The sequence below is a fragment of the Microdochium trichocladiopsis genome (genome assembly GCF_020744255.1).
Source record: "Microdochium trichocladiopsis strain MPI-CAGE-CH-0230 chromosome Unknown B0I36scaffold_3, whole genome shotgun sequence".
Taxonomy (NCBI): Eukaryota; Fungi; Ascomycota; class Sordariomycetes; order Xylariales; family Microdochiaceae; genus Microdochium; species Microdochium trichocladiopsis.
Window position 1 is genome coordinate 2303577 of NW_025763546.1, and position 23254 is coordinate 2326830.

Sequence of the window (23254 nt, forward strand, 5' to 3'; positions counted from 1 at the left end):
CATGTAGATGATGTCTCAACGCAGCCAGATCGTCTTTTGAAGCCGTGTTGAGACAGGTCCGAGCCTGCTGCAGTGGCTCTGTGACAAAAACGAGATGTGCTGTGGGCTTGACAACTATCCACACTCGTGTGGGTGTCCATCGGTCTGGCGGGGTGCAGATATCACAACATCGGGCCATCGGGTAGCCGGATGCAGCAGTGCTCTTTGGGAAGCCTCCTCCTGGCCGCCCATCAGGGCGTACGCTCCGGCGGATTTGTATGTTGGCCTCCGAAGCATTTCGTCCGACTTTTTGTTCCACCTTTCTACATCGTCTCGGGGGCGTTGTCGTCGCTCTCACTGACACTCTCGTCTCCACTGACTTCGGCGTTCTCACGCTCTCTCTTCTCCATCAGAGCTTGCAGCTCAGCATCATCGGAATCTGTGACAGCCTTGGGATCCATCTTCACGACGAGCTGGCCACCAGCCTTCTCGATGCTGGTACGAATGTTGACAATAGCCTCCTCTAGCCGGGCGATACCGGTGTTCTTGTCGAGACATGTGTTGGTCAGTACGTAGAGTGGCGGCGACACAAGTCGGACCTTGACCTGGTTTTCTTCGGTGTTGCCAGCCTCAGCAGTGCGGAGAGCAGCCTTGACAGCGTCGATGCCCTCGTACTCGAAGCACGTAACTTCGACGTCAGCGCGGACCTTTGTAGGCTGAGGGGTGAGGCGCTTTCCAATGTAGGACTTGAGCTCTTCCGAGACGGCGTCGCTAGGGAATGTGATGTCGCTCCAGACGTCGGGGTTTCTAAGGACGATGTCAACCGACTGCGCGATTGTGTAATGACTGTTATGCTTCGAGTAGACTCGAGCAGAACCCCGTGACTTACGTGATGGAGAGCTTGAAAGCATCGATGGCGTGACCGTACTTCTTGTTAAGCGGCCAGGCTATGCTCTCGTACAGCGACTCGATGGGGGTGTTGACCTTCTCAGCAACGTGGCGCATGATGGAGTGGACCATCTTGCTCTTGTTGTAGCGCTCCTCACACTTGACGATATCCTCGGGGGACACACGGCGCTTTGACAGATCAATGTAACCTAACCGAAAGTTTTAGCCAAACAGCGTTTCGCGACGTGGGATCTTCGGTGGCTCAAGCGTACCCTTCTCCTTGTCGACTCTGAGAACGACGACGACTTCGTTGCGACCGACTCTGATGAGCTTCTGAATGGATCTGATACGACGTCTCGAAAGTTCGGAGAGCAAAATCATGCCGTCGATGTTGTCGTACTCGAGCAGTTTTACGTAGGCACCCATATCGGCGATCTGGGCGACAACCAGGGTCAGCGATCTGAGCTGTACTTGGACGCAGTGTCTTGTCGCGTGCTCACCTGCTTGACATTGACCATGACGAAGCTATCGATCTCCGGATACTTCTCCTCGTAGAAGCGGCAGTTGGTTAACGACATGTTGGCGGTTTGTTGCGCTCAGTACTGGGTGAAGTCGAAGTGGCGTGTCGTGAGTTATTGCGATGCGGGGGTTTGAGGGACGAGTGAGACGATGGGCCGGGGTCGCTCTAGGATTGCAGGGCGTCGGAGAAGTGACTGGCGATCCGGACGTTCTCGAAGAGGGGAGGCTTGTCGACGTTGCGAAGCGGTGGGATGGCGATGATGTCGCTCGTCGTCGTCTGTCGTGGCTCGTCTGGTTGCGCTGCGAGTCACCAAGTCTTGCGTGGGGCACAACGGAGGGGTTCAAAATGTCGAAAATTTACTAATGTGTGAGCCAGAACTGTGCAGCGAGCCCGCTCGGGCTGTGGCATATTTAAACGGCGCATTCCGGCCGCGATCACACCGCTGACTGCTGCAGGCCGGGCCGTTCTTTTGATCGTGTGAGCCACATGTCGCACAGTGCTGGTGCCGCATACATAGCTCCAGGCTGGAGGATCTTTGCCAAACGGTCGGCCAGCCTTGTGGCTCAACGAACGCGGACGCGAACCCCCACGCCACGCTTGTTGTGTCTCGGTCGCAGAGTCTGGACGAGAACTCATGGCCATCATGGGATCACATGGTCCAGTATTTTAATCTGTTGTACGCAGCCTTGTCGTGTCGATTTACAACTCTGGCTGCTGGGGGGGCTCGTCAACGTGGACTGTTTGCAGCATCTCAGAACGGCACTGTGTGCTCGAGAACCGGGATGCAGCATGTGGGCTGCAAAAGAGTGACGCCTGGCCCCGGCAGAGCAGGCCCAAGCTTCCGAGAAAGCTATCCTCCACCTCGGCGCAGATTTGCGCTGTCCATCTCTTTTTTCCCTCTTCATTTCCTCAACATGCCCAGGTGACTTGGAACCCTCAAGCTTGCACTCCTGGATCACAAGATCCCGACCCGGCCCAGCATGCCGCGGAGCTTGCCAGTCCTCCCTGTACCTCCACCTTGATCGCCGATCGTGTGCAGAGTCCGCTTCCTACCCGACTCCCTGGCCATTCCTCGGCCCTCGTCTCGTTCTTCCCTCTCGGACCGCCATGCCGCAGAGCCAGGCTGTGCATCCAAGCTCCGCGACAACGTGTGTTTGACAATCACTTGCGAGCACATTTAGCCTCAGCAGCATCCCGGCCAAATCCATCACAGTCGTCATCATTTGCGCATTCTTGGTGATGCAACCGAAGCCACGCTTCTGGCATCGTCTTCCGGTTGGCTCAGGCGGGTCTGCGTCAGCATCTCAATCATAGCAAAGATGGACATGCTTGAAGCTGCAGCTGGGAGCGGCAGTGCCAGCTCCAGCACTATCGCGGCCGCGCTCAACTCTACGGCAGCTGCAATAGCAGCAGCCTCTACACTAGCACTGGAGGGCAGCCGAGAGGTGCCGCCCTCGTCATGGCTCGGCCTTTTCGGCAAGCTGATCTTTTGGGTCCTCCAGGCCGTTTCTTTTGTGGTCTTTTGGAGCCTCAAGATCACAACAATCTCGGTGCCGACCTTGATCTTCTCTCTGCTTTCCACGAGTCTGACAGTCACCATGAAAGCGACAACGCTCATGTTCTTGACCGCGATCATGGGAGCTGGTATCACATGGGTGGTCAGGTATCGCTACCTCAACATGTACTCGCGGCTGCCACCTGAGCCTCAGCGCCGGGAGCCCGAGCTTGTTCTCTTCCCGGATGTTGCTCATGAGGGCGCCAAGCCCGGCTTGGCCAACTACCTGGACGAGTTCTTGAGCGCTATCAAGATCTTTGGCTACCTTGAGCGCCCAGTGTTCCACGAACTCACGAGGAGCATGCAGACAAGGAAGCTTATTGCTGGCGAGACACTGAACCTGGAAGAAGAAAAGGGTTTCTGCATTGTCGTCGACGGCTTGGTCGAGATCTTTGTCAAGTCGTCTCACCGTGACACGATACAGTCCGAAAAGACACGTATTCCGCGCCGTACTGGCGGACTAGACGAACATGGACGCTCAGGCCAACAGCGGTATCAGCTGCTGACCGAGGTCCGCAATGGTGCACCCATGTCTTCTCTTTTCTCGATCATGTCGCTGTTCACGGAAAACGTTGCACTCAGCCTTCCGGGAGAAGAGAGTCCTGGCCCTGAATTCATGGAGACTGGGTCCTTGCACCGCCGTTCAACATCCGAACTGCAGCCTGGGACGCCCCAGCGTGATGGAGTCCACGATGGGTATTTCACCGTAACACATGAACCAGAGGCAATCACGCCGGTTTCCCCAAGCAAGACGACGGAGTCTGGCATTCCGCCGATTTCTCTTGATTCGTCGGCCCCGTTTAGGCCGACACGGCCAGCATTTGTCAAGAGTCACAGGACAAATTCTGCACATCCAGATATCATCGCTCGGGCTACTGTGGACACGACAATCGCCATCATTCCTGCCAGCGCCTTCAGACGTCTTACGCGCGTATATCCAAAAGCAACCGCCCACATTGTTCACGTCATCCTGTCGCGCTTCCAGCGTGTGACACTTGCTACGGCGTACGACTATCTCGGACTGACCAGTGAAGTCCTTCAAACAGAGAGAGACATGATCGATTATACCGCTTGCCAACTGCCGAATGTTTTGCGTGGCGATGCTTTAGACCGGCTTAAAGAGAAATTCAGTATGGAAAGAGAACGAACTGGAGACAAGGATAGTGGCAAGGGCATTGCGCTGCACAATACTTCGGCAACTTCGCGAGGCCGCCGGGGAAGCACAGGCTTACGCAAGGATGCTGCTCTTCACGCAATGAGCAAGACTTTGCCACGGTCCGTTGTGGCCTCTACTATTGCACCTCCTCAAGAAAGGCAATCCATCCACACTGCTGGCCCTGGAGATCTTTTGGCAAATGTGCAGCTGGCACGTGGCTCTGTAGCGCGACCTACGCCGCTCAGCGACCCTTGGGCACCAAACGAGCACCCTAGCCCTCTAGCACAGCGCACTTTTGAGTACTTTTCTGCTCAGCCACGCGCCAGACTCTCTATTGATCCGCGGGGGTCTGTTGACGAGGACAACATTTTCCGGCAGTCCATCTTGGAGTGCGTCTTCCATGCTCTGGGCATGCCGCAGGAAGGTCACACACCTCGCCAGGCAGATTCGGTAGAGGGTTCGCCCCGACTCGTCTCTTATGACCAGAGACGTCAGAAGGCAGTGTTTTCCAACAACGCTTTCGGTTTCATGGAGCCATTCGAGAACAATGCTGAATGGGAGTCAGAATCCATGACGTCTGGCGGATTCTCAATCGGCCGCACTCCGACACCACAACAGCTAGCCAGCGAATTGAAACACGAAGCCGAGATTGTTTTCTTCCCACAAGGCTCGGTCCTCGTGGAGCAAGGCGAACGCAGTCCTGGCATATATTATGTCATTGATGGCTTTCTTGACCTTTGCATACCTGCTGGCGATTCCGACCGGGATATCCTTACTTCGTCCAGCAAATCGCTCATGTCTGCCATGCGCAGGGCAGACTCCCTTGGGCCTCATAATTGGACACCATCCGAGTCTGTCAGCCCCCAACGTCCAGATCAAAGCTCCACCGGCACGCCTGAGGCTACACCTCGAAATGGGCCCGAGCGTCGTAGGGTCGGGCTTGTCAAGCCTGGCGGGATCGCTGGTTATATCAGCACCGTCACGTCTTATCGTTCCTTCGTTGACATTGTCGCGAAGACTGATGTTTACGTGGGGTTCATCCCTCGTGCCCAGCTGGAGAAGATTGTTGACAGATACCCTATCGTCCTGCTTACCATGGCCAAACGGCTGACCAATCTTCTCCCTCGACAACTGCTGCACATTGATTTTGCTCTCGAATGGGTTCAGGTCGAGGCTGGCCACGTGCTATTCAATAAAGGAGAGGATAGCGAGGCAATTTATCTCGTTCTGAACGGTCGTCTCCGGCAGGTCGAGGACCGTCAAGATGGGGGCATGAGTGTCAGGGCCGAGTTTGGTCAGGGCGACAGTGTTGGTGAACTGGAAGTGTTGACAGAGTCTGCTCGGAGTGGAACGTTGAGCGCGATTCGCGACACGGAGCTTGTCAAGTTTCCGCGAACGCTCTTCAACAGCCTTGCACAAGAACATCCCAACATCACCATCAAAATCTCCAAGATTATTGCGTCGCGCATGCGCACCCTGATCGACAATCCCATGCTTGCCAAGGATGGCGGTTCGGAAACAGCCATTTACAAGACGTCCTCTACGCTCAACTTGAGGACTGTTGCGATCATTCCAGTCCGCGCTGGCATTCCGGTCGTTGAGTTCGGGAACCGCTTGATGGCTGCCTTGACCCAGGTCGGCCCCCCAAGCGGAGCGACATCTCTGACTCAATCTGCCATTCTCAGTCATCTGGGCAAACATGCTTTCAACCGAATGGGTAAACTCAAGCTCGCACACTACTTGGCTGATTTGGAAGAAAAGTATGGCCTTGTTGTTTACATTGCCGGTAAGTCAAAATTGTCGCCACGCAACTTCTCCACTCGCGGAATGATGAGAAAACACCTTGCCCGAGCTCGCTCAATGAAGGTTCAAAATAACTCTAATTTTTTCCTGACCGCCATTCACCTCTCTACAATGTCATTCACTGCACAGCCTGTCTTCAGAGCTAACAACAGACACTCGTCATAGATACCAATGTCAATTCTCCATGGACGCAGACTTGCATCACACAAGCAGACTGTATTCTTACGGTCGGCCTTGCTGAGGGTTCTCCAGAGATTGGCGAGTACGAGCGTTTCATGCTCGGTATGAAGTCAACAGCCAGGAAGTCCCTGGTACTCCTCCATGCCGACAGATACTCGCAACCAGGACTGGCAAGATCGTGGCTGCGTCATCGGGTGTGGATCAATGGAGGCCATTTCCATATCCAGATGGCGTTTCGGCAAACAATGCCAGTTGACCCCACGCCCTCAAGAAAGGCGGGTACTACCTTGAAGCAACGCGTGCAGATCCTGCAAGCCGAGATTCAAAAGTACACTAGCCGCAGGGTCCGTGACCGACCATACTATTCCCCCGAGGCTCCATTCAAGGGCGACTTTCACAGACTCGCTCGACGATTGTGCGGCAAATCCATTGGGCTAGTTCTGGGTGGAGGCGGCGCTCGAGGCATCTCTCAGGTCGGCATCATACGATCTATGGAAGAGGCCGGTATTCCGATCGACATCATCGGCGGCACCTCGATTGGCTCCTTCATTGGAGCACTGTACGCGCGCCACGCTGATGTTGTGCCCATGTTGGGCCTTGCGAAGAAGTTTGCAGGCCGCATGGCCAGCGTGTGGCGGTTCGCGTTGGACCTGACGTACCCGTCGGCTTCCTATACGACCGGCCACGAGTTCAACCGGGGTATTTTCAAGACCTTTGGGAACCACCAGATTGAAGATTTCTGGCTCGAGTACTACTGTAACACGACCAACATCAGCAAAAGCAGAGGTGAGATACACACTAGCGGATATGCCTGGCGGTATGTCCGAGCATCCATGTCTCTGGCCGGACTGCTGCCACCGCTCTGTGACGAAGGCAGCATGCTGCTGGACGGCGGGTACATTGACAACCTGACCGTCTCCCACATGAAGTCTCTGGGCGCCGACGTCATCTTCGCCATTGACGTAGGAGCCCTGGACGACGACACGCCACAAGCCTACGGCGATTCCCTCTCGGGAGTGTGGGCCTTTTTCAACCGCTGGAACCCTTTTTCTTCGATCCCCAACCCCCCCACGCTCGCCGAGATCCAGGGCCGCCTCGCGTACGTCTCGAGTGTCGACGCGCTTGAGCGCGCCAAGACCATGCCGGGCTGCATCTACATGCGCCCACCCATCGACGAGTACGGCACGCTCGACTTTGGCAAGTTTGACGAGATCTACCAGATGGGCTACGAGTACGGCCACAAGTTCCTCGCCAAGCTCAAGGACGAAGGTAAGCTCCCGCTCGTGGAGGAGACCGAGGCAAAGAAGGCGCTGCGCCGCACCATGGCTCCGAGACGGGCAAGCATATAGACAAGGGCCGTTTCCAGTCCTGTGCGCGCGCGCGCGTGTGTGTATGTGTCTTTTTGCATTGCATTCATCATCACCGAGCGTGGTTGGTCATTGGCGTCTGCATGTGTAGAATGCGACCTTGCAAGCAAGCCATTTACCGTGTACATGTCACGTCGGCACAGACTAGAGTAGACCTAGAACATCAGCAATGTCGTTTGTCGTTTGTCGATAATATTGACAGGCTTATTTGCTTTGAAACCGATCTTTCGTGCCGAATCACACCCGCGTTCTTCTGTGCTTGTGTAAATGTAGGCAGTGCATCTGTGGATTTGGATTAGCCACACCACTCTGTAACTGGCGCCACGACGTGGACGCGGCTTTTTTGAGCATCGTGCGTTTCACAGCGTTGTCGCCGTACACGCAAGGACAAGATCAGGTCATAAATTGTTTTTCATTCCCATGTAATCCCAATCCCATGCTAGATATGAGTGTATTCTTTCTGATTTTTTCATCTGCTGGCTCTTTCCCCCCCGATTCTTTTTCCTGTCCCCGTCACCTTGTCTGCGTTTGAACAACAAAGACTCGCCTCTCTTCTCCCTCCTCTCCCTCTCTTTCTCTCGAGACTTGGGGAAACAAAGACAAATCGCGCCTGGTACGCCGAGAAAATGCGTAACCCCTGGATCCGCCAGGGCATGTGTGCGTGTGTGTGTGTGTGTGTATGACCTGACAGAAAGAGGAGCTTCGTAGCCATTTGAGCCATGATACGTTTGTAGTAAAGGAAGAGCGACAAAAGCGTCTTGCACGCAAAAGAAGCTGCTGAAGCTACTGCTGCTGCTTGGGTGTGTACGTGCGGGAATCCGTCTCGCTTTAGTAGACCTTCTTCTTCTCGTCGATGCTGAACTGGCCGGGCCCGCCGTTGACGAGCAGGAGCAAGCCACCGACAATCGAGAGGATCTGGAAGAAGTCGTACTTGGCAAAGTCCTTGTGCGGGTGGTTGGGGTGGAGCTGTTGTTGTTTAAAATAAATGTCAGTATGCTGGATCTTACGATTTTGGAACTGGGGGAACGGGGCGTGTAAAATCATGACTTACAGTCCAGAAGTTGTTGACAAGTAGGTTGAAGATGCTGAGGATGACGACCAGCAGGGTTGCGCTGAACTTGGCCTTGAAGCCAACAACAACCATGACGCTCGCGACAAATCCAATAAGAGAGACAACAATGCGCCACAGGGTCCACTCGCCGCTGAAGACGAAGCCGATGAAAAGAAAGATGAGCAGGATGCGACCAGCGAGCTGGAAGTACATCTTGCGGTCCTTCTCGTCGAGAGTGGGGAGCCCGGCAAAGGCCTTTGTCTTGCGAACCCAAGAATCAGACAGGACCATGAGCAGGCCACCGCAGACCGAGAGGTTGCGAAGGAAGAAGTTGAGATCGAAGATGAGGCCGTAGCCGAGGGCCTGGAGCACGACAACGCCCATGAGGCCGGCGACAGCATAGTCTGAGTGCTTGCGGATGATGACGAGGGTTGAGCATGAGATCATGGCGATTATGTTGATGATGAGGAAGAGGTGCGTGACGCCACCGGGAACTGTAAAGGTGAGGCTGTCAGCAAACCATGACCACTGAGGCTCTGAGCTCTAGCGAGAGGGGGCCATATTGGCTGCTTACTTCCTCTGTACGAATTGAGGTACTGAAGCTGGTCAGACCATTGGGTGACGATGCGCAGGGCATCCTCGAGGAACGTCACGACGATCAGGAAGCGGCCAATGGCAGGGAGGTATCTGCAGCGAGTGAAGATTCAGGTCAGCGGAAATGCAGGGGCGCTTGAGCTCGAGCCGAGGCGGCGGCGGCGGCGGCGGCGGCGGCAACGTACGGCTTGATGGGCTCGGAGACGGTGTCGAGAAGGTCCTCGATCTTGCTCGTCTGCTGGCGGATGGCGTCGAGCGGGCTGGGATCAGCGGCCTCTGGGCGCGGGCCGCCGAAGGGGTTCTGGCCGCCGAGCTGGTAGCCAGCGGTGCCTCTGATCTGAGCCATGGCTGGGGGGTGGGGTTGGTGTTGCTGTGTGGGCGCTGGTGAGTGCTGCTTGTGCTGTGCTGGGCAGTTGGTGAAGCGGGAGCGGGAGCTCGAAGGATGCCAGAGGCCGAACGGAAAGCGAGTCGAAGGAGCAGAGAAGGATGAAGTGGCGGCAGAGGGCGTCGGGGCCTTCGAAAAAAGAGCCGGCAGCTAGCGGAGCTTGGTGTGAGGGAAGGACGAGTGGTGGCGGGCGGCGGACGAGGGTGAGTCGAGTCGATTGAGGAGGACCCTGCAAGTTGCAAGCTGGCCCGACTGGAGCGAGGAGCTCGTGCTGTAACGTGGAGCGGCGCAAGGGACCGGACGGTGGGCACTGCCGGCAGTCAACCACACCCGCACGCACACTCACTCTCAGACACACCCACAAGAGGTCTCTCTTGTTCTCTTTCTCTCCTCTTCTGTCGCAGCTTGCTGTGGGCGGGTTCAGAAGAACTACCCGCAGCTATGTATGGGCTGGTGTCGCGACTAGGAAATCGAGAAGATGGAATTGGGATCAGGGCAGAGTCCAGCAGGGCGTGCCGGTGGAAGCGGATGGCCCAGAGTGGTTATACACGACACAAACATGGCCGCAACGAGACATGAGCTCTCTGGACCTCCATAAAGAGCGACGTTGTGGGCGAGCAGAGGGCAAAGGGGGACCTCCAGGGCGGAGCCCGGGGCGAGGCGATCACGCGTGCAAGCCAAGCCTTGACGGTTGCTATTTATTCCTCTCGTGATTATCCTTGGGTCGTTCGACGCCATCATCTCTCCTAGTCCTGGGCCCAGTGGGCAGCTGATCCATGGTCAATGAGCGATGATGACGTTTATTCGTGCCATTGGTGTGTGTGCCGTGAAGGGTGGTGGTGACATGTACCTCCCTCCGGGCTTACAGGTCGAATACACCGTGTCCTCAAGACAACAAAGGAAACACGGAGCTCCCGTGTTCCTCACGGGCCTGCCCGATCGGAGACAAAACCCCACCAGGCACGGCATGCCACGCCGCAAAGGGGAAGGTCCGGACCCTAAACGCCCCCTGGCAGGCTTTGAGCTGTCTGCAGGTCTCTAGTTGCGGCTCTCTCTTGGCTTCTGGAGCCGCTGCCAGCTCTTTGCGGCAGCCATCCAGGTCGCCCCGTCCAGAGCTTCTTTATCCATTCTAATGTAGTCGCATGGCGGCCAGCCCTTCGAATGGTCAACGACTTGCCATCTTGGGGGCTGCCGATGCCACCTTCTCCGCACATGCACCCTCCATTCCCCAATGCCTCTCTATGAACACGGTTGCCACTTGGGGAGCGAGGACCCCGCAGCTCCAGTCGCCCACCAATTCGTCAACTGCCATCATCGTCGTGGTTTGTTTGGTGTCTGCTAGAGTCTTGAGAAACCCTTCAGGCACGTTACCTCGCTCTGCTCAGAGATCCGGCTAGTGGCGCGTGCCAGACAGGTGGACGCAGCCCTGCTGCTACCAGCACATGCCAATCGTCGTCCAGCCCACCATTTGCATTGTTGCGCCTGCTCAGAGAGACGGCTCAATTGTGAACGGCACATGCCAGCTCGCCCTGGAGATCTGCCCTGGGATCCGTCGGAAGAATGCACGAGCCATCAGAGCACGTTCCCTCTCAAGTTTTCTCTCCGGACACCGGATCCCGGACACAAAGGAACAATGGGTATCCTTTTTGATATACACAATCTACTTACATGGCGTGGCCTGGTCTTGTTATATACACGTCTAAAGCCTTCCATTTCCCGCCCTGTTGTTACATCCCTCCTTTATCTCGTTTTGAGCTTGGTGGCACTGGCCTGCATGTAGCCGCTCTCGACAACCAGCTTGCCGAGGCACCACAAGTAGCAGATGCCGAACCCAGCAGCACCCAAGCCCACGTTGGCCACTACCCACAGATCCGGCTTTCCTGTGGGTGGCGTCATGGTCGCCTGCAACACGTGCCAGGCACACATGCACAGGTAGAAAATGCCGTGCACGACCACCGTCCCCCACTGCTGCCAGCCGAGTGGCCAGTCCTGGAAGTATGTGCTCAACGAGACTGGCGGAAGCCCGAGTAGGTATGCCCACAGCAGAGTGAAAACGGCATAGGGCACCCGCAAGTCGACTCTCTGAAGAAGCGGGAACATTGTCCAGGCTCCAAGCAGGTTTGCAAAGCCCACCCAGGCCCTCGTGTCCCTGCCCAGTCCTTCATGTCCAGCCAACAGCAAAGTCATCGGCATCAATGGCAGCAATACGCTCTTCTCGTGAACCTGGTAGCTGAAAAGGAAGAAGCCCCATGCCGTGGCTGCAAAGGCGTAAGGGAGCAGTTCTCGTCTCGGGCGCAGCAGAATCACTGCACAAGGCGGAGTAATTGCCGCCAGTGTTGCGACCAGAGACAATTTCTGGAGCACGGCGGTCGGATACTTGCGCAACTTGATGACCACGTTGGCGGCGCACCAGAAATTGGCAACCTTGTCCTCAAATAACCCGCGCGCAAATGGGAAGACGCGATGGACCATCTGAACCAATTGCTCAACAACCGGGTAGTAGAACGCATCGGTGCTGATGAATTGAGTGAGAAAAGCAAAAATGGGTAGCGGTGGTCGGCCACCATTGATGTCGGGTTGAGACTGAATGCCTCGCCTGGCGTCGTATATCGTACCCAGGACTAGTGGCAGCACCAGAATGGCAAACGACACAATGGTGACGGCGGCAATTCCGAGAAAAAGGCGGAAGTTGTGCGAGAGCACGGAACGTCCGAGGAGGAATGCAAACACGACTGGCGCGTAGTAAAGCGCCATCTGCTTGAATCCCAGCGCAAGGACGAAGAAGGCTGCAGACCACATCAGACGACCAGCAACCATGCTCGACATGGAAGCAACCACCAGTCCAAGCATGACCGTGTTGTACTGAAAGTGAACATGGTCAATGAGGATCAGCCCTGGCTGCATGAGGATTGCCACAAGTGCGACGTTGGAGGTCCACTGCGCAATGCCAGAGGCTCGGCTGAACCTGCGGACAAAGATGACGACAGCAGGGATATAGATGAGGTACTCGGAGACGATGACGGTCGCCCGCATGAATATTTTGAGGTTCGGGTTGTGGGAGCCGCGAGACGTGTAGAGTTCGAACCATGAGGGGTCGATCAGTGAACCAATCTTGCCGAGGAGCCAGCTGTGGTATGCTGTCAGAGGGGGGTAGTCGAGTCCCCACCACTTGAGGTCGTGAAAATACCACTGCGACATTGGCAGCTGTGTTGTGACCTCCATCCAGTGGCGTTGCGCTTCGTAGTCTCCGAACAAAGGTGGTTTCTGAAAGCCTGTGATGAGCAATGTTAGCCAGGCCCTTGTGCTCGATGTTTCGAGAGCAGCTCTGAAATTCAGAAGCCGACCCTCGTGCCTAGCCCAATGGGTGACCACTGCTCTGGGTAGAGCTGACTTACCTGAGTATCCCCAAAGACCTGCCGACCACCTGAAGATGCCGACCGCCATGAGAATCAAGGGCAGGACTTCCCATTGTGAATGCGAGCTTCTAGCTGGCCATAACAAGGCCGCGAGGGGGAATGACGGGGTGCGGACGAGCGTTTCTGGTTTCCTTGAAGGGTTGTCGTCAAAGCGAGCCGTCTTCTTAGCCCGGCGTCGGGGATTGTGTGCGGGTGAAGCCGCCGGGGTGGCCATGTTGACGAGTCCTCGCTAGCCGGCAAGGAATGGCGGCAGCTTCGCTAATTGAACTCGTATCTGGTGGTGTGGGCTGTCGCGATTGTGTGCGTGCGAGCGAGGGAGCTGCGGGAGTTTGGGGAGAGCAGCAGCGGTGGTTGCCAGCGCGCGTTGTGGAAATGTCGCCAAATGCGCAGCTGGAGTTGTGAGGCGAACGCTGGGATCAGGGGTTTCCGGGGCCCCACGGCAGGCACGGCCTGCGGCGCACCTGTCCAACCCAAACTTGGCGCCAAGACAGTGAGCTTCAGCGGCGCGCGGAGCTGCAGGGCAGCCAGCCCCTCCAGGGCCTCCCCCCACGGCAGCTGTTGCGACGTCCTGTTTCTTGGGGACGGTTGGTGAGCAAGTCATGGGGACCTGGTGAGGGAAACTCGAGATATCGTCCATAGCATTGACAGAGTTCAGGCCCTCTTTCAGAGTCGAGAGTCCTGGACATACACACTCCCATCAGGGCCTGCAGCGCACAGTGCACGACTCCTAGGGGCTGCCCAGCCTCAACCTCACGATGCCGTTCCCTTTCACCTTGCCTACTACGTCATCCTTCACCTTCTCGTCCAGCTTCCAGAGCGATTCTCATCCCTCACTGCCTCTGGGCACCAGTGACCACCGGGCAAGGCTGCGGGACACTCTGAAGAAGCACAAGAGGCTCCCAGCGACCTCCCAGCCTGCTGACCTGCCTGCCGTCGTGGCTGCAACCAACAGCTACCTCCCGTATCTGTTCGCCCTCGATGCTGGGCTGAGCCGCAGGCCTCTGCTGAATGACCACATCAGCCTCTCCCCGACCTCCACACCAAGTATAGAATGGCGGCCAACCCTCTCAGACAATGCCATCCCCGGCCGGGAAACTGCCCGCGTCAAGCTGCAGTCTCTCGAGAACGAGCTCTCCTTCACGCTGGCAACCCTGGGCTACACGCACTCGCAGCTTGCCCGCGCAGCACTACACCCCCTATACTCAACATCTGAGGCTTCCCTCAGTGCCCAGGCCCGCACAGCAGCCATCACGACAGCCTCAAAGCACCTCCTCGATGCCGCCTCGGTACACAGCTACCTCGCCAAGCGCGGCGAATCGCACGTCACAGCGCCTCCGTGCCCAGACATTGCACAGTCGACGGCGAAAGCGCTGTCCCTGCTGGCCCTGGCAGAGGCCATAATCCTAGCTGTCCTAAAGGACGACCCGTACCCGGCAATCGTGGCCCAGGACAGGAACCAGAACGACCGCGAGTGGATGTACAGAGCCCCCGAAATCCCCAAGGTCCGCGTGCACCTGCTCGCACGGCTCTGTCTCGCGGCGGCAGATCATGCCGCGCAGGCGTCGTCGCTGTGCCAGTCGCTACCTGCGAAGGGAATCTCGAAGCTCAACGATGGCTTCCTCAAGTATCTCGAGGACTTCCGCAAGACCTGCCGGGCAAAGGCATGTCGTTTCTTGGGGCTGGACGCGGACATGTCAGGGCAAACAGGCACTGCCATCGGCTGGCTGCGTACAGGCCTTCAGGAACTCGGGGTAGAATCCACCGAAGCGAAGAAGGGGCTGAGTCTCAGCAGGATGAAGAAAGACTGGTCAGAGCGTCGGGAGGATAAGAAGGTCGAGAAAGGGACGACGTGGGGCTCTGACGGTGGCAAGTTCGAGGAGATCAGAATCCTCGAGATGCTCAACGCGAAGTGGTCAAAGATGAACGACACCGTGAGTAGGCCCTGTCGCCGATCAGCCCGAAGCGACACACAGATACTAACACCAACCACGACACAGATGCTCACGCAGACCGTTCCCGCGCCACCAACGTTACTAGCCGGGTTGCCGTCCGGCAGAGATCCTTACTCTGTCAAGACGTATGAGCCGCCGGAGCTTGACAAGGAAGTCCTCGACGCGATGCGAGCACCTCCGAGGCACGAAAGTGTCTCGGACGACCATCTCGACGGCGGCATGAGCTCTGGCGACGAGGATAGGCAGGCCACACCGCAGCCAGTGGGTGCCTTTCCAAGCACCCAGGGCGACTATCGGACTGAGTCGGCGAGATCTTACTATTAGAGAGCATTTCGGTCGACCATGAATGGAGCTAGACGATTCGATATTGGAACGCCGAAAAATCATCGTCGTCACCATGGAATTGGTCAGATACATTGTCTCATTTGCCTGGACGGTATATACCCTGCCCTCATCCGTGGTCGATGCTAGAGATTTAATCACCACATATCTGAATCTGGAACCGGCTTCAACATATTGGATGCAACTGATTGAAACCCATGCCGTGCTGCTGACTATGCTACTGGCCATGCTAAAATCGAGTACATGCTCTCTATTTCCATGATCTAAAACAAATCGGCGATGATCCGGAAGCACAGTCCTCCAATGCATGAACATATCATGAGCCAGACCAAAGACAAGATGTCAAGACCACTAGAGTGCGTCTCAGTCAATGCCCCAACTATGTGGTTGTGTCTATCAGCTAGTTCTAAAAGTTAACAGATACAAGTCTTCGGCATCTACACCTCAGTTGGCGCCAGGGGACAAGGCCACACCTATTTCATCGTCATTGTCTGCTATCCTCGCCACGTCCGATTCTGGATTGCTGCCGAAAGGAGCACCCGTGGCCGCAGCGACCGATTCCTCGGACAGCGTGGCCTCTGCAAACCAGGCGTCAATGTCCTCGCCGCCATTGTGGATCTCGGCATGCTCCATCTCGCGAAGCATGATGGCACGCTCCTTAACCACAACGTCGACCCAGCGCAGCTGTCCCGCGCGACGCTGCATATAGGCGGTCATCGTCGCACGGTTGGCCTCGTGCAGCCGGCGTTCCGCATTGGCCATGAGCTCCGACTGAATCGTCTGCTCCTCGCGCATCTGCCAGCTGTACGTGGCGAGCTCGGTGTCCATCCATTTCCTCCATGCCTTGAAGCCACGATCCATCTTGATTTGAAAGTCTTTCAGAGATGATTCGAGCTGTTCCTGACCGTTGGGCTTCCCTGCCCAGTACAGCTTGAGTTGGGAGGTGTATTGTGCCTCGAGCTGGCGCTCATCCGAGAGCCTGGCTGCATATTCGGACTCGACGTGTGCCTCCTGAAGCTTAATCTTGTCTTCCACGGTTGCGAGCAAATTTTCTCGTTCCTGGGCATGGCGCTCCTTGAGATCCTCCATCTTGGCTGCGTTATCCGTAGTAAGTTGCTCGTCTTCTTGAGTATGCATGTCGTGGACCATGGATCTTTGTATGTCGTGGAGTCTTTCAAAAGCCTCTCGTAGACCACTGAACTTGATGGCGACCTCCTGGCGTCTGGCCTGCTCCCGCTGGATGCGCTGCTCCAGCTCCTTCTGGCGCCTTTCTTCGGCGATTCGTTCTTGTTCCTGACGAAGCAGCTCAGTCTTGAGCGCGATCTCTCGCTCGTATTCCTCAATCTGCCGTAGGATCTCTTGCAGCTCTGCTTCCTTCTCAGCCTCCCGGACCTCTCGTTGCATGCGCCTACGGTCCGCTTCAGCTTTGACGGCAGCCAGCTGTTCCATCGTGCAATGACATGTCCGCCACCGCGCGCTGCATACGTAACAGAACTCTGCACCGCAGCGGCATGTCATGTGCTGGCATGCCTCGCGGTGTTCCACAAACGCATTGCAGCCGTAACATCGTTTCCATCCCTCCTCTTCCGCAAGCTCGTTGGTCTGTGCCAGGTCTCGATCTTGGGGACAAGCTTCCCTGCCATGCTCCGCACCCCTGCAGATTATACAGGTCCGGTGCCGGTTGCGGCATGTTGCAATGTTTTGGGCACGGTTGATTTCGTGGGGCCGGCACCAGACGCTGCAGTTTGCCTCACTGCAGTAGATCCTGTCGCTCACAGGCAGACCCCACTCCCAGCCCTTGTTGCGCCATTTCTCAAGCAGTTCACCACGAATGACGGTGGTGATTGTCTCATCCGGAATCTGGTTCAAACAGCACTTGGCAGGCCATTGTTGCTCGTTCTCGCAGGCTGTACCGATCAGTCGTTCGAAACAATCCACACAATAGTGGTGGCACGGGGCCTTGATCATGTCCCTTGAGTCGAAGTCATCGAGGCAAGATACGCATTCCCTATAGAACAGAGTTAGCATTAATTCACATGTATCATACGAAGTCAGGCCATACTCACACCTGGACTGGCTCGACTTTCTGTTTCACTTCAGGTCGTGCAGATAATGTGGGGTCCAAAACGACGTCGTCCGTACGATATAAGAGGCTTCGTGCCGCACCCGCTGCGCTTGTCTCTGGTCTATCCGGCCCGTGGGATTTCCAGAGGAGGGAGAAGATGGATCGATTCCGCTTAGACTTGGGCTTTGCGCCTGTATCTGGCGAGAGGATACTGCGTATTTCAGCAGGGATATCTTTCCTCAGGGACCTCTTGGGCATGACATAAGGCTGCCTATGCGTGGAGGTGCGTGGCAGAGGGGCCGCACGCTTCATACAAACATCTTCAGGCTCGGTTGGCGCTCGTTGCTCTGTTGTGATCACCGTGTCGGCTGCCACGGTCTGCCCCTGCTGGACTTGTTGCTGTTGTTCGATCTCCAGCCTGGCTAGCTCTGCCGCGGCTTCTTGCACCCGTCGAAGCTCCTCCTCTTGTTCCTGTGCGATGCGTTCTCGAACCCTGTTCACAGAATCACGAATGACTCTGACAACCTCGTCCGGGTCCGCCTCCGCAATCCACTGCAAACCCACCGGCGGGTCGTATTGCTTCCACTCTACGTCATCAAGGTTGTTGAAGAGGTCGTCAAAGGTAAGGCTGTCGTCTTCCTCCTCGGTGCCGAGGCCCACGCCTTTTCCTTTCTCTTCATACATGGGTCCTCCATACTCGTCCTCCCACCAGGCATCTTCATGGTGGAAGGGGTTAGCGGTGACTGAGGCGACAAGCGAGACGCCCAAGCCGGGATCCTCGACTTGAACTTGGGTCATGGGTTTCTGTTTCAGGGCAGCACACGAGCTGCTGGGATGCCCGAACCGCGTGGTTATACTCGAATTGGAAGCACTCGTGTGCTTTTTACTTCACACCTTGGGACCGATCAGTTCAATCGCCAAGGAAGCATGCTGACCGTGTGGGTGGCTCGCAAGTCTCCCAATCGCGAAGGCCGTACCAAGATGATTTGCAGAGGTGAGCAGAAGAGCAAAGGAGGAGGGATAAGTGATTTGAGACCCCCGAGGCAGCCATCATAGCAAGCCGTGTATATCAGTGTTTGCTCTTGTGAGCGCTCGGGCAGCCTAGCCGGGCCCATGGGCAGTGGCGGCGGACGGTGCCTTGCAGCCATGAGGTCTGCCTTGCTTCCCACAGAGGGACCGAGAATGTCAGAGCTGAGCTGCACAGCTGCAGGCTGGAGCTGCCCGTGGCGAGGACGCGGGCTGTGATAGGCGTGCCGCGGCTGCCATTACTCTGGTGGTGTGGGAGGTGGTCACGCAGCAGTGGCTGAGAGCAGGCGTGCTGCTCCACTAGCATGCCTCCAGGTGCTCAGCCTCGAGCGATCAATGGCGGGGTTGAGGGCCGGGGAACTGCGCTTGCTACCGCTTTTGGTCACCGGGGGGGCTGCCTGGCAGAGAGAGATTGACTCACCAGAGCCCCCAAGGTCCCAAGGTTGACCTGCAGGTGGTAGAGTCTAACTCGATGAATCCAGGGCTAATCAGCATGTCTAAGTCGCGGATGGAATGGGCCATGGTGCGTTAAAAGACCCACTAGTCCTCTACCGCACCAGGCAGTAGTAAGGCCAACTGACAGCCGCCAGGACTCAAGAGGCCTGCACTACTCCACAACCTCTGCTTGGTGATGTTGAGTCGGTCAATGTCGTGAACAGCGATATGGCTGCTTGATACCATATGGACGTCATATTGCTTGCGTTCACAAGGTCGTTTTCTGGCCGTCGCGCCACCCAGACATCAATCTCTGTACCCAGAGTCTGCAGAAAAACGCAATGCGGAGGGTTACCGTCTTTCTGGCCTGTCTGACACTCCGCGATCATCTCCCTTTCTCTTCTCTTCAGCCTCTGCTATTCTAGCGACATCGCGCACGCGAACCCTTGCAGTTTCCCCTGGAGCTGTCGATAACATGCGCAAATAAAGGATACATTCGGGAGCCCTGCCGAGAGCTGATTTTCCGGGGCTCCGGCACGGCCGAGCGCAATTCCTCCGGATCCTGGCCGACGATAACGATCTGCCAAGCCCTACAGAACCACTGTATCCCGGCGACCTGCCTCTTCTGGGTGCCAACTCGACCTCTACCATGTCTTCTTGGCGTGTCTTGAGCCCAGCGGTCTCACCAGTATGGCACTGGGGAAATGACGATGATGCGAACCTGCATCATTTTGCTTGGATGCCCAGGCCGTGTTGCTCGCCTCGGCGCCAGTGGTCCTGCCTCCGCCTAGCCAAGGCCGTTGCGTAATTATGCCATGTCGCCTGGGCCCGGGTACAAGAGACATAAAAGGCTGGCATACACGCGATGTTTCGCCGCCTGGGCTGGCCGGCACCCTTCCTCACCGACTCCGTTCCTGTCAGATCCAGCCAAGATGAAGTTCACCAGTGCCTGCACCCTCGCCTGCCTCGGCCCTCTTGCCCAGGCCTGCCTCTTGCCTGAGGAGGCGGCTCACGGCAAGATGGCCATCCGCCGCCGCCAGGCCGGTGCCGACAATGGCTTCGCCATCGGCAAGACGGACAGATTCGAGGGCGGCAAGCTGTTCCCCCGCGGCCTCGGGACGCAGTCCAACGAGACTCGCTTCGACAGCATCCTAAGCGTCGAGGAGATCCGCTCTGGCCTCCAGGGCCTGGTCAACGAGTACGGCATCGAGACCTTCGAGACGCCCTACGTCACTCACGAGAACGCGACCATCTTTGGCGGCAAGGTTGGTGGCCAGGGCTCCTGCAACGAGGCCTACCGTGTCTACCTCAATGCAGCGATCCATGCTCGCGAGCGTGGCTCCTCCGACAACCTTCTGTACTTCATTTCCGATCTCCTCTATGCGGACAAGCACAAGACCGGGCTCACCTACGGCGGCCGCTCCTACTCGCGCTGCGACGTCAGCAAGGCGCTCGGCACCGGCATCGTTTTCTTGCCGCTCAGCAACCCTGACGGTGTCGCCTATGACCAGGCCACTAACGAGTGCTGGCGCAAGAACCGCAACCCGGCAGGCGCGGTCGACCTCAACCGCAACTTTGACTTCCTGTGGAACCTCACCAAGTTCACGCCCACGGTTGCCCCCAATGTTGCCTCGGAGGACCCCGAGGCTGAGACGTTCCATGGCGTGGCTCCCTTCTCCGAGCCCGAGTCTCAGTCCATCAAATGGGTGATGGACACCTTCAACAAGGTCCGCTGGTTCATGGACATCCATTCCTTTGCCGGCGTTGTGCTGTACAGCTGGGGCAGCGACGAAAACCAGTCTCGGGACACGAACATGAACTTCTTGAACCCCGAGTATGATGCCTCTCGCGGCCTGATGCCAGACAGCCCCGCGGAGGGCCTCGTCTATGGCGAATACATCCCCTCAAAGGACTGGTCCGAGGTCATCTACGCCGGCATGCGCACCGGCAATGCCATGGACGGCGCCACCGGCCGCCACTACGAGGTCACGCAGGCCGCTTACCTATACCCGACCTCCGGCGCCAGCGACGACTACGCGTACTCGCGCCACTTTGCCGACCCCAGCCTCAACCGCATCAACGGCTACACCGTCGAGTTTGGCTTCGGCAATGAGAACGCCTCGTGCCCCTTCTACCCGACCGAGGAGCAGTACCACCTCAACATCCTCGAGACCAACGCCGGCTTCATGGAGTTCCTCCTCTCCGCGGCCGAGATTGGTCTTGGCGAGCCCGCTATCTGCTGAGCATACGTCGTCCTCGGACCATGCATTATGGGCGGAAAGTAGCAGGAACAATTACAACCACCCGGAAATAGCTTCACCGGCACAAAGTGCATATTAATACATATTGTTAATACTTACTCCATGCAAATTTTCCGATAGACATTGCCCAACCGGTTAACTACCAGCGGGTTCTTGTATATTTGAGACATCTAGAGTTCATGTAACACGAACAAAGACATACCTGTCTCGTGGCCAAGTGTCCCAGAAACCACAGTTCACCCACTCTACAGCTTAGACCGCGGGGATCCAGCAAACTCGACCCTGTTCTTGATCGTTCCGACGCCTTCAAGGCTGACCTCGACCACGTCACCGTCCTTGAGCCACAGCTTTGGGTTGCGGCCCATGCCCACGCCCGACGGAGTCCCCGTGAAGATCACGTCGCCCGGGAGCAGAGTGGTGCCTTTACTCAGGAAGGCGATCGTCTGGCGGATGTTGAAGATCATGTCGCTTGTATTAGAGTCCTATGGCACAGTTTTCGGTTTCTCCCAGGTTAGCTGCGCTGTTCACGTCGATCCGGGGGCTGGTGGTGGTGGGAAAGTGCAGTCACAGTGAAAGAGGGAGGAAGTACCTGGACTGTCTTGCCGTTGAGCTTTGTGCTGATGCGCAGAGCCTGCGGGTCTTTGATGATGTGGGACGACACGATTCCCGGGCCGTATGGCGCCCACTGTAGTAGACACATGTCAGCGCCGGCTATATTCAGTCATATGAGATGCCATCCACGGAGGGGCCTTGGTAGTGGCCGCAGTGGAGGCGGCGGCGGGGGCAGCAACTCGTTGAAATTGTCAGAAACTCACACCGTCGAACCCTTTACCAAGAGACCACTGCCCGCCACCCTTGGCGATCTGCCAGTCCCGGTGTGACACGTCGTTGCCCACGGCGTAGCCGAGGACATGGTCGAGCGCGTCGGCCTCGGACACGTCTCTGCAGACCTTGCCGATGACGGCGACGAGCTCACACTCATAGTCGAGGCCCTCGCCCTCCTGGGCCAGCGCGTGGACTGGGATCGGGTCCGTCGGGCCAGAGAGGGATGTCACTGGCTTGTACTGGATGATTCCAGAACGAGGAGATTGTCAGCCTCGTGTCCCCAATATCTTTTCGTTCTCAGAGAGAAAGCTATGTGTGCTGGTCGAGAAGCGACAAGTCCCAAAACTTACAAAGAGTACTGGATACTTCGGAATGGCCATGTTCGACTACAGACACGGGACGGAGATCAGCCTTGGAATAACCCCCATTTCGCGCCGACCTCTGTCTGGATCGGGCTTAAGTGGGCAAAACATTACCTCCTTAGCATGGAGAGCGTAGTTGAGCCCAAGACACCGCACGGTCTGCACATCCTCGAGGGCAAGCGGGGAGAGCAGGAGGCGCACGATGGCAACCTGGTCGGTGACGTCGTGCTTGCCAAAGATGTTGCCGGTTATGATGCGGGCCTTTGTCGTCTTGGCGATGTCGGCCTCGCCCTCGGGCAAGTTGGCGTCGCCGTAGTACACGTTGCCATCTGTGGCGAGGAAGCGGACGAGACGCTTTCGTGGTGGATATGGAGCTGGTCAGTCTTGTGGGCTTTGTGATGGGGTTTGCGGTTTTCTATGCCATGTCAAGACTCACCGTGAAGGACGGCATGTTGTTGTTGTTGGGCTTGCTACGGCTACGAGCGAAGCCGGGCAAAGAATACTGGAGATAAGTTACAGTAGACCTGCAACACCAAGTCAAATGTCTTTGTTTGGCCTGACTACAACCTGAATAGAGCTACCCAGAAAAGTGCAAGTCGGTTGAGACTAGACTTGTCTCTCAGATGCCTGGAACCCTGAGTTAAGGCAAAATACCGAAAAATATATTATTGTTGGAGGAACCCTCGGCAATCGAGGAAGGAGAAGAGTTGGAGACAAGGTCTCAAAGAGAGTGATGATGCGAGCTCCCGCATTTATCCCACCACTCATGGGGCTCTCCGCCCCGAGCTTCGAGATGGACGAATGGAACTCCGGAGCATGCAGACCGATCATCGGGGGTCGGGAGTGGAGCTATCTCTCCACGCCCGCGGTAGGTAGGTGCATGCGAATTGATGCTGCTTATTGATTATGGCCCAGCCGAGCCGAGCAACAATCCATCGTCGATTTCCAAGGTTGCTACACGATGGCCATCTTGCGTGACAGTGCAGAGGACAATTGACGAGAGCCTTGTATTGCACTTTCGACAGCTTTACAACAACTATGATCAGGAATCAGGAACCTGCCATTCGAATTCCTGGGTGGGGGTGGATGGCC

General features: G+C 56.7%; 8 protein-coding genes across 8 annotated transcripts; 3 read left to right on the top strand and 5 right to left on the bottom strand.

Moving 5' to 3' along the window:
- Positions 1-302: 302 nt before the first annotated feature.
- On the bottom strand, positions 303-1445 carry B0I36DRAFT_239240 (translation initiation factor 2, alpha subunit; the record flags this gene model as incomplete). Its single annotated transcript, XM_046149676.1, has 4 exons — positions 303-786; positions 869-1076; positions 1140-1302; positions 1368-1445. The coding sequence occupies 4 exons, from the start codon at positions 1443-1445 to the stop codon at positions 303-305; spliced, it is 933 nt and encodes a 310-aa protein (XP_046015366.1).
- An 858-nt stretch (positions 1446-2303) lies between these two features.
- On the top strand, positions 2304-7670 carry B0I36DRAFT_264396 (lysophospholipase like protein). Its single transcript, XM_046151182.1, has 2 exons — positions 2304-5884; positions 6067-7670. Exons 1-2 carry the CDS (start codon positions 2707-2709, stop codon positions 7428-7430), a joined length of 4542 nt encoding a protein of 1513 aa, XP_046015367.1. The 5' UTR covers positions 2304-2706; the 3' UTR covers positions 7431-7670.
- A 171-nt stretch (positions 7671-7841) lies between these two features.
- B0I36DRAFT_318012 (SURF4 family-domain-containing protein) lies at positions 7842-9649 on the bottom strand. Its single transcript, XM_046153234.1, has 4 exons — positions 9279-9649; positions 9074-9186; positions 8500-8993; positions 7842-8414 (listed from the first exon to the last, which is right to left on the bottom strand). Exons 1-4 carry the CDS (start codon positions 9437-9439, stop codon positions 8277-8279), a joined length of 906 nt encoding a protein of 301 aa, XP_046015368.1. The 5' UTR covers positions 9440-9649; the 3' UTR covers positions 7842-8276.
- Positions 9650-11199: 1550 nt separating this feature from the next.
- B0I36DRAFT_90458 (ALG6, ALG8 glycosyltransferase family-domain-containing protein) lies at positions 11200-13261 on the bottom strand. Its single transcript, XM_046163556.1, has 2 exons — positions 12874-13261; positions 11200-12750 (listed from the first exon to the last, which is right to left on the bottom strand). The coding sequence occupies exons 1-2, from the start codon at positions 13106-13108 to the stop codon at positions 11219-11221; spliced, it is 1767 nt and encodes a 588-aa protein (XP_046015369.1). The 5' UTR covers positions 13109-13261; the 3' UTR covers positions 11200-11218.
- A 242-nt stretch (positions 13262-13503) lies between these two features.
- On the top strand, positions 13504-15355 carry B0I36DRAFT_318017 (pH-response regulator protein palC). The gene is made up of 2 exons (XM_046153235.1): positions 13504-14825; positions 14892-15355. The coding sequence occupies exons 1-2, from the start codon at positions 13650-13652 to the stop codon at positions 15168-15170; spliced, it is 1455 nt and encodes a 484-aa protein (XP_046015370.1). The 5' UTR covers positions 13504-13649; the 3' UTR covers positions 15171-15355.
- Positions 15356-18532, bottom strand: B0I36DRAFT_318018 (uncharacterized protein). Its single transcript, XM_046153236.1, has 2 exons — positions 17255-18532; positions 15356-17196 (listed from the first exon to the last, which is right to left on the bottom strand). Exons 1-2 carry the CDS (start codon positions 18049-18051, stop codon positions 15633-15635), a joined length of 2361 nt encoding a protein of 786 aa, XP_046015371.1. The 5' UTR covers positions 18052-18532; the 3' UTR covers positions 15356-15632.
- Positions 18533-19646: 1114 nt separating this feature from the next.
- Positions 19647-20957, top strand: B0I36DRAFT_360672 (zinc carboxypeptidase; the record flags this gene model as incomplete). Its single annotated transcript, XM_046158350.1, has 1 exon — positions 19647-20957. The coding sequence occupies one exon, from the start codon at positions 19647-19649 to the stop codon at positions 20955-20957; it is 1311 nt and encodes a 436-aa protein (XP_046015372.1).
- A 114-nt stretch (positions 20958-21071) lies between these two features.
- On the bottom strand, positions 21072-22953 carry B0I36DRAFT_318023 (fumarylacetoacetate hydrolase family protein). Its single transcript, XM_046153237.1, has 6 exons — positions 22599-22953; positions 22277-22516; positions 22151-22186; positions 21791-22039; positions 21565-21660; positions 21072-21457 (listed from the first exon to the last, which is right to left on the bottom strand). The coding sequence occupies exons 1-6, from the start codon at positions 22611-22613 to the stop codon at positions 21221-21223; spliced, it is 873 nt and encodes a 290-aa protein (XP_046015373.1). The 5' UTR covers positions 22614-22953; the 3' UTR covers positions 21072-21220.
- Positions 22954-23254: the final 301 nt, after the last annotated feature.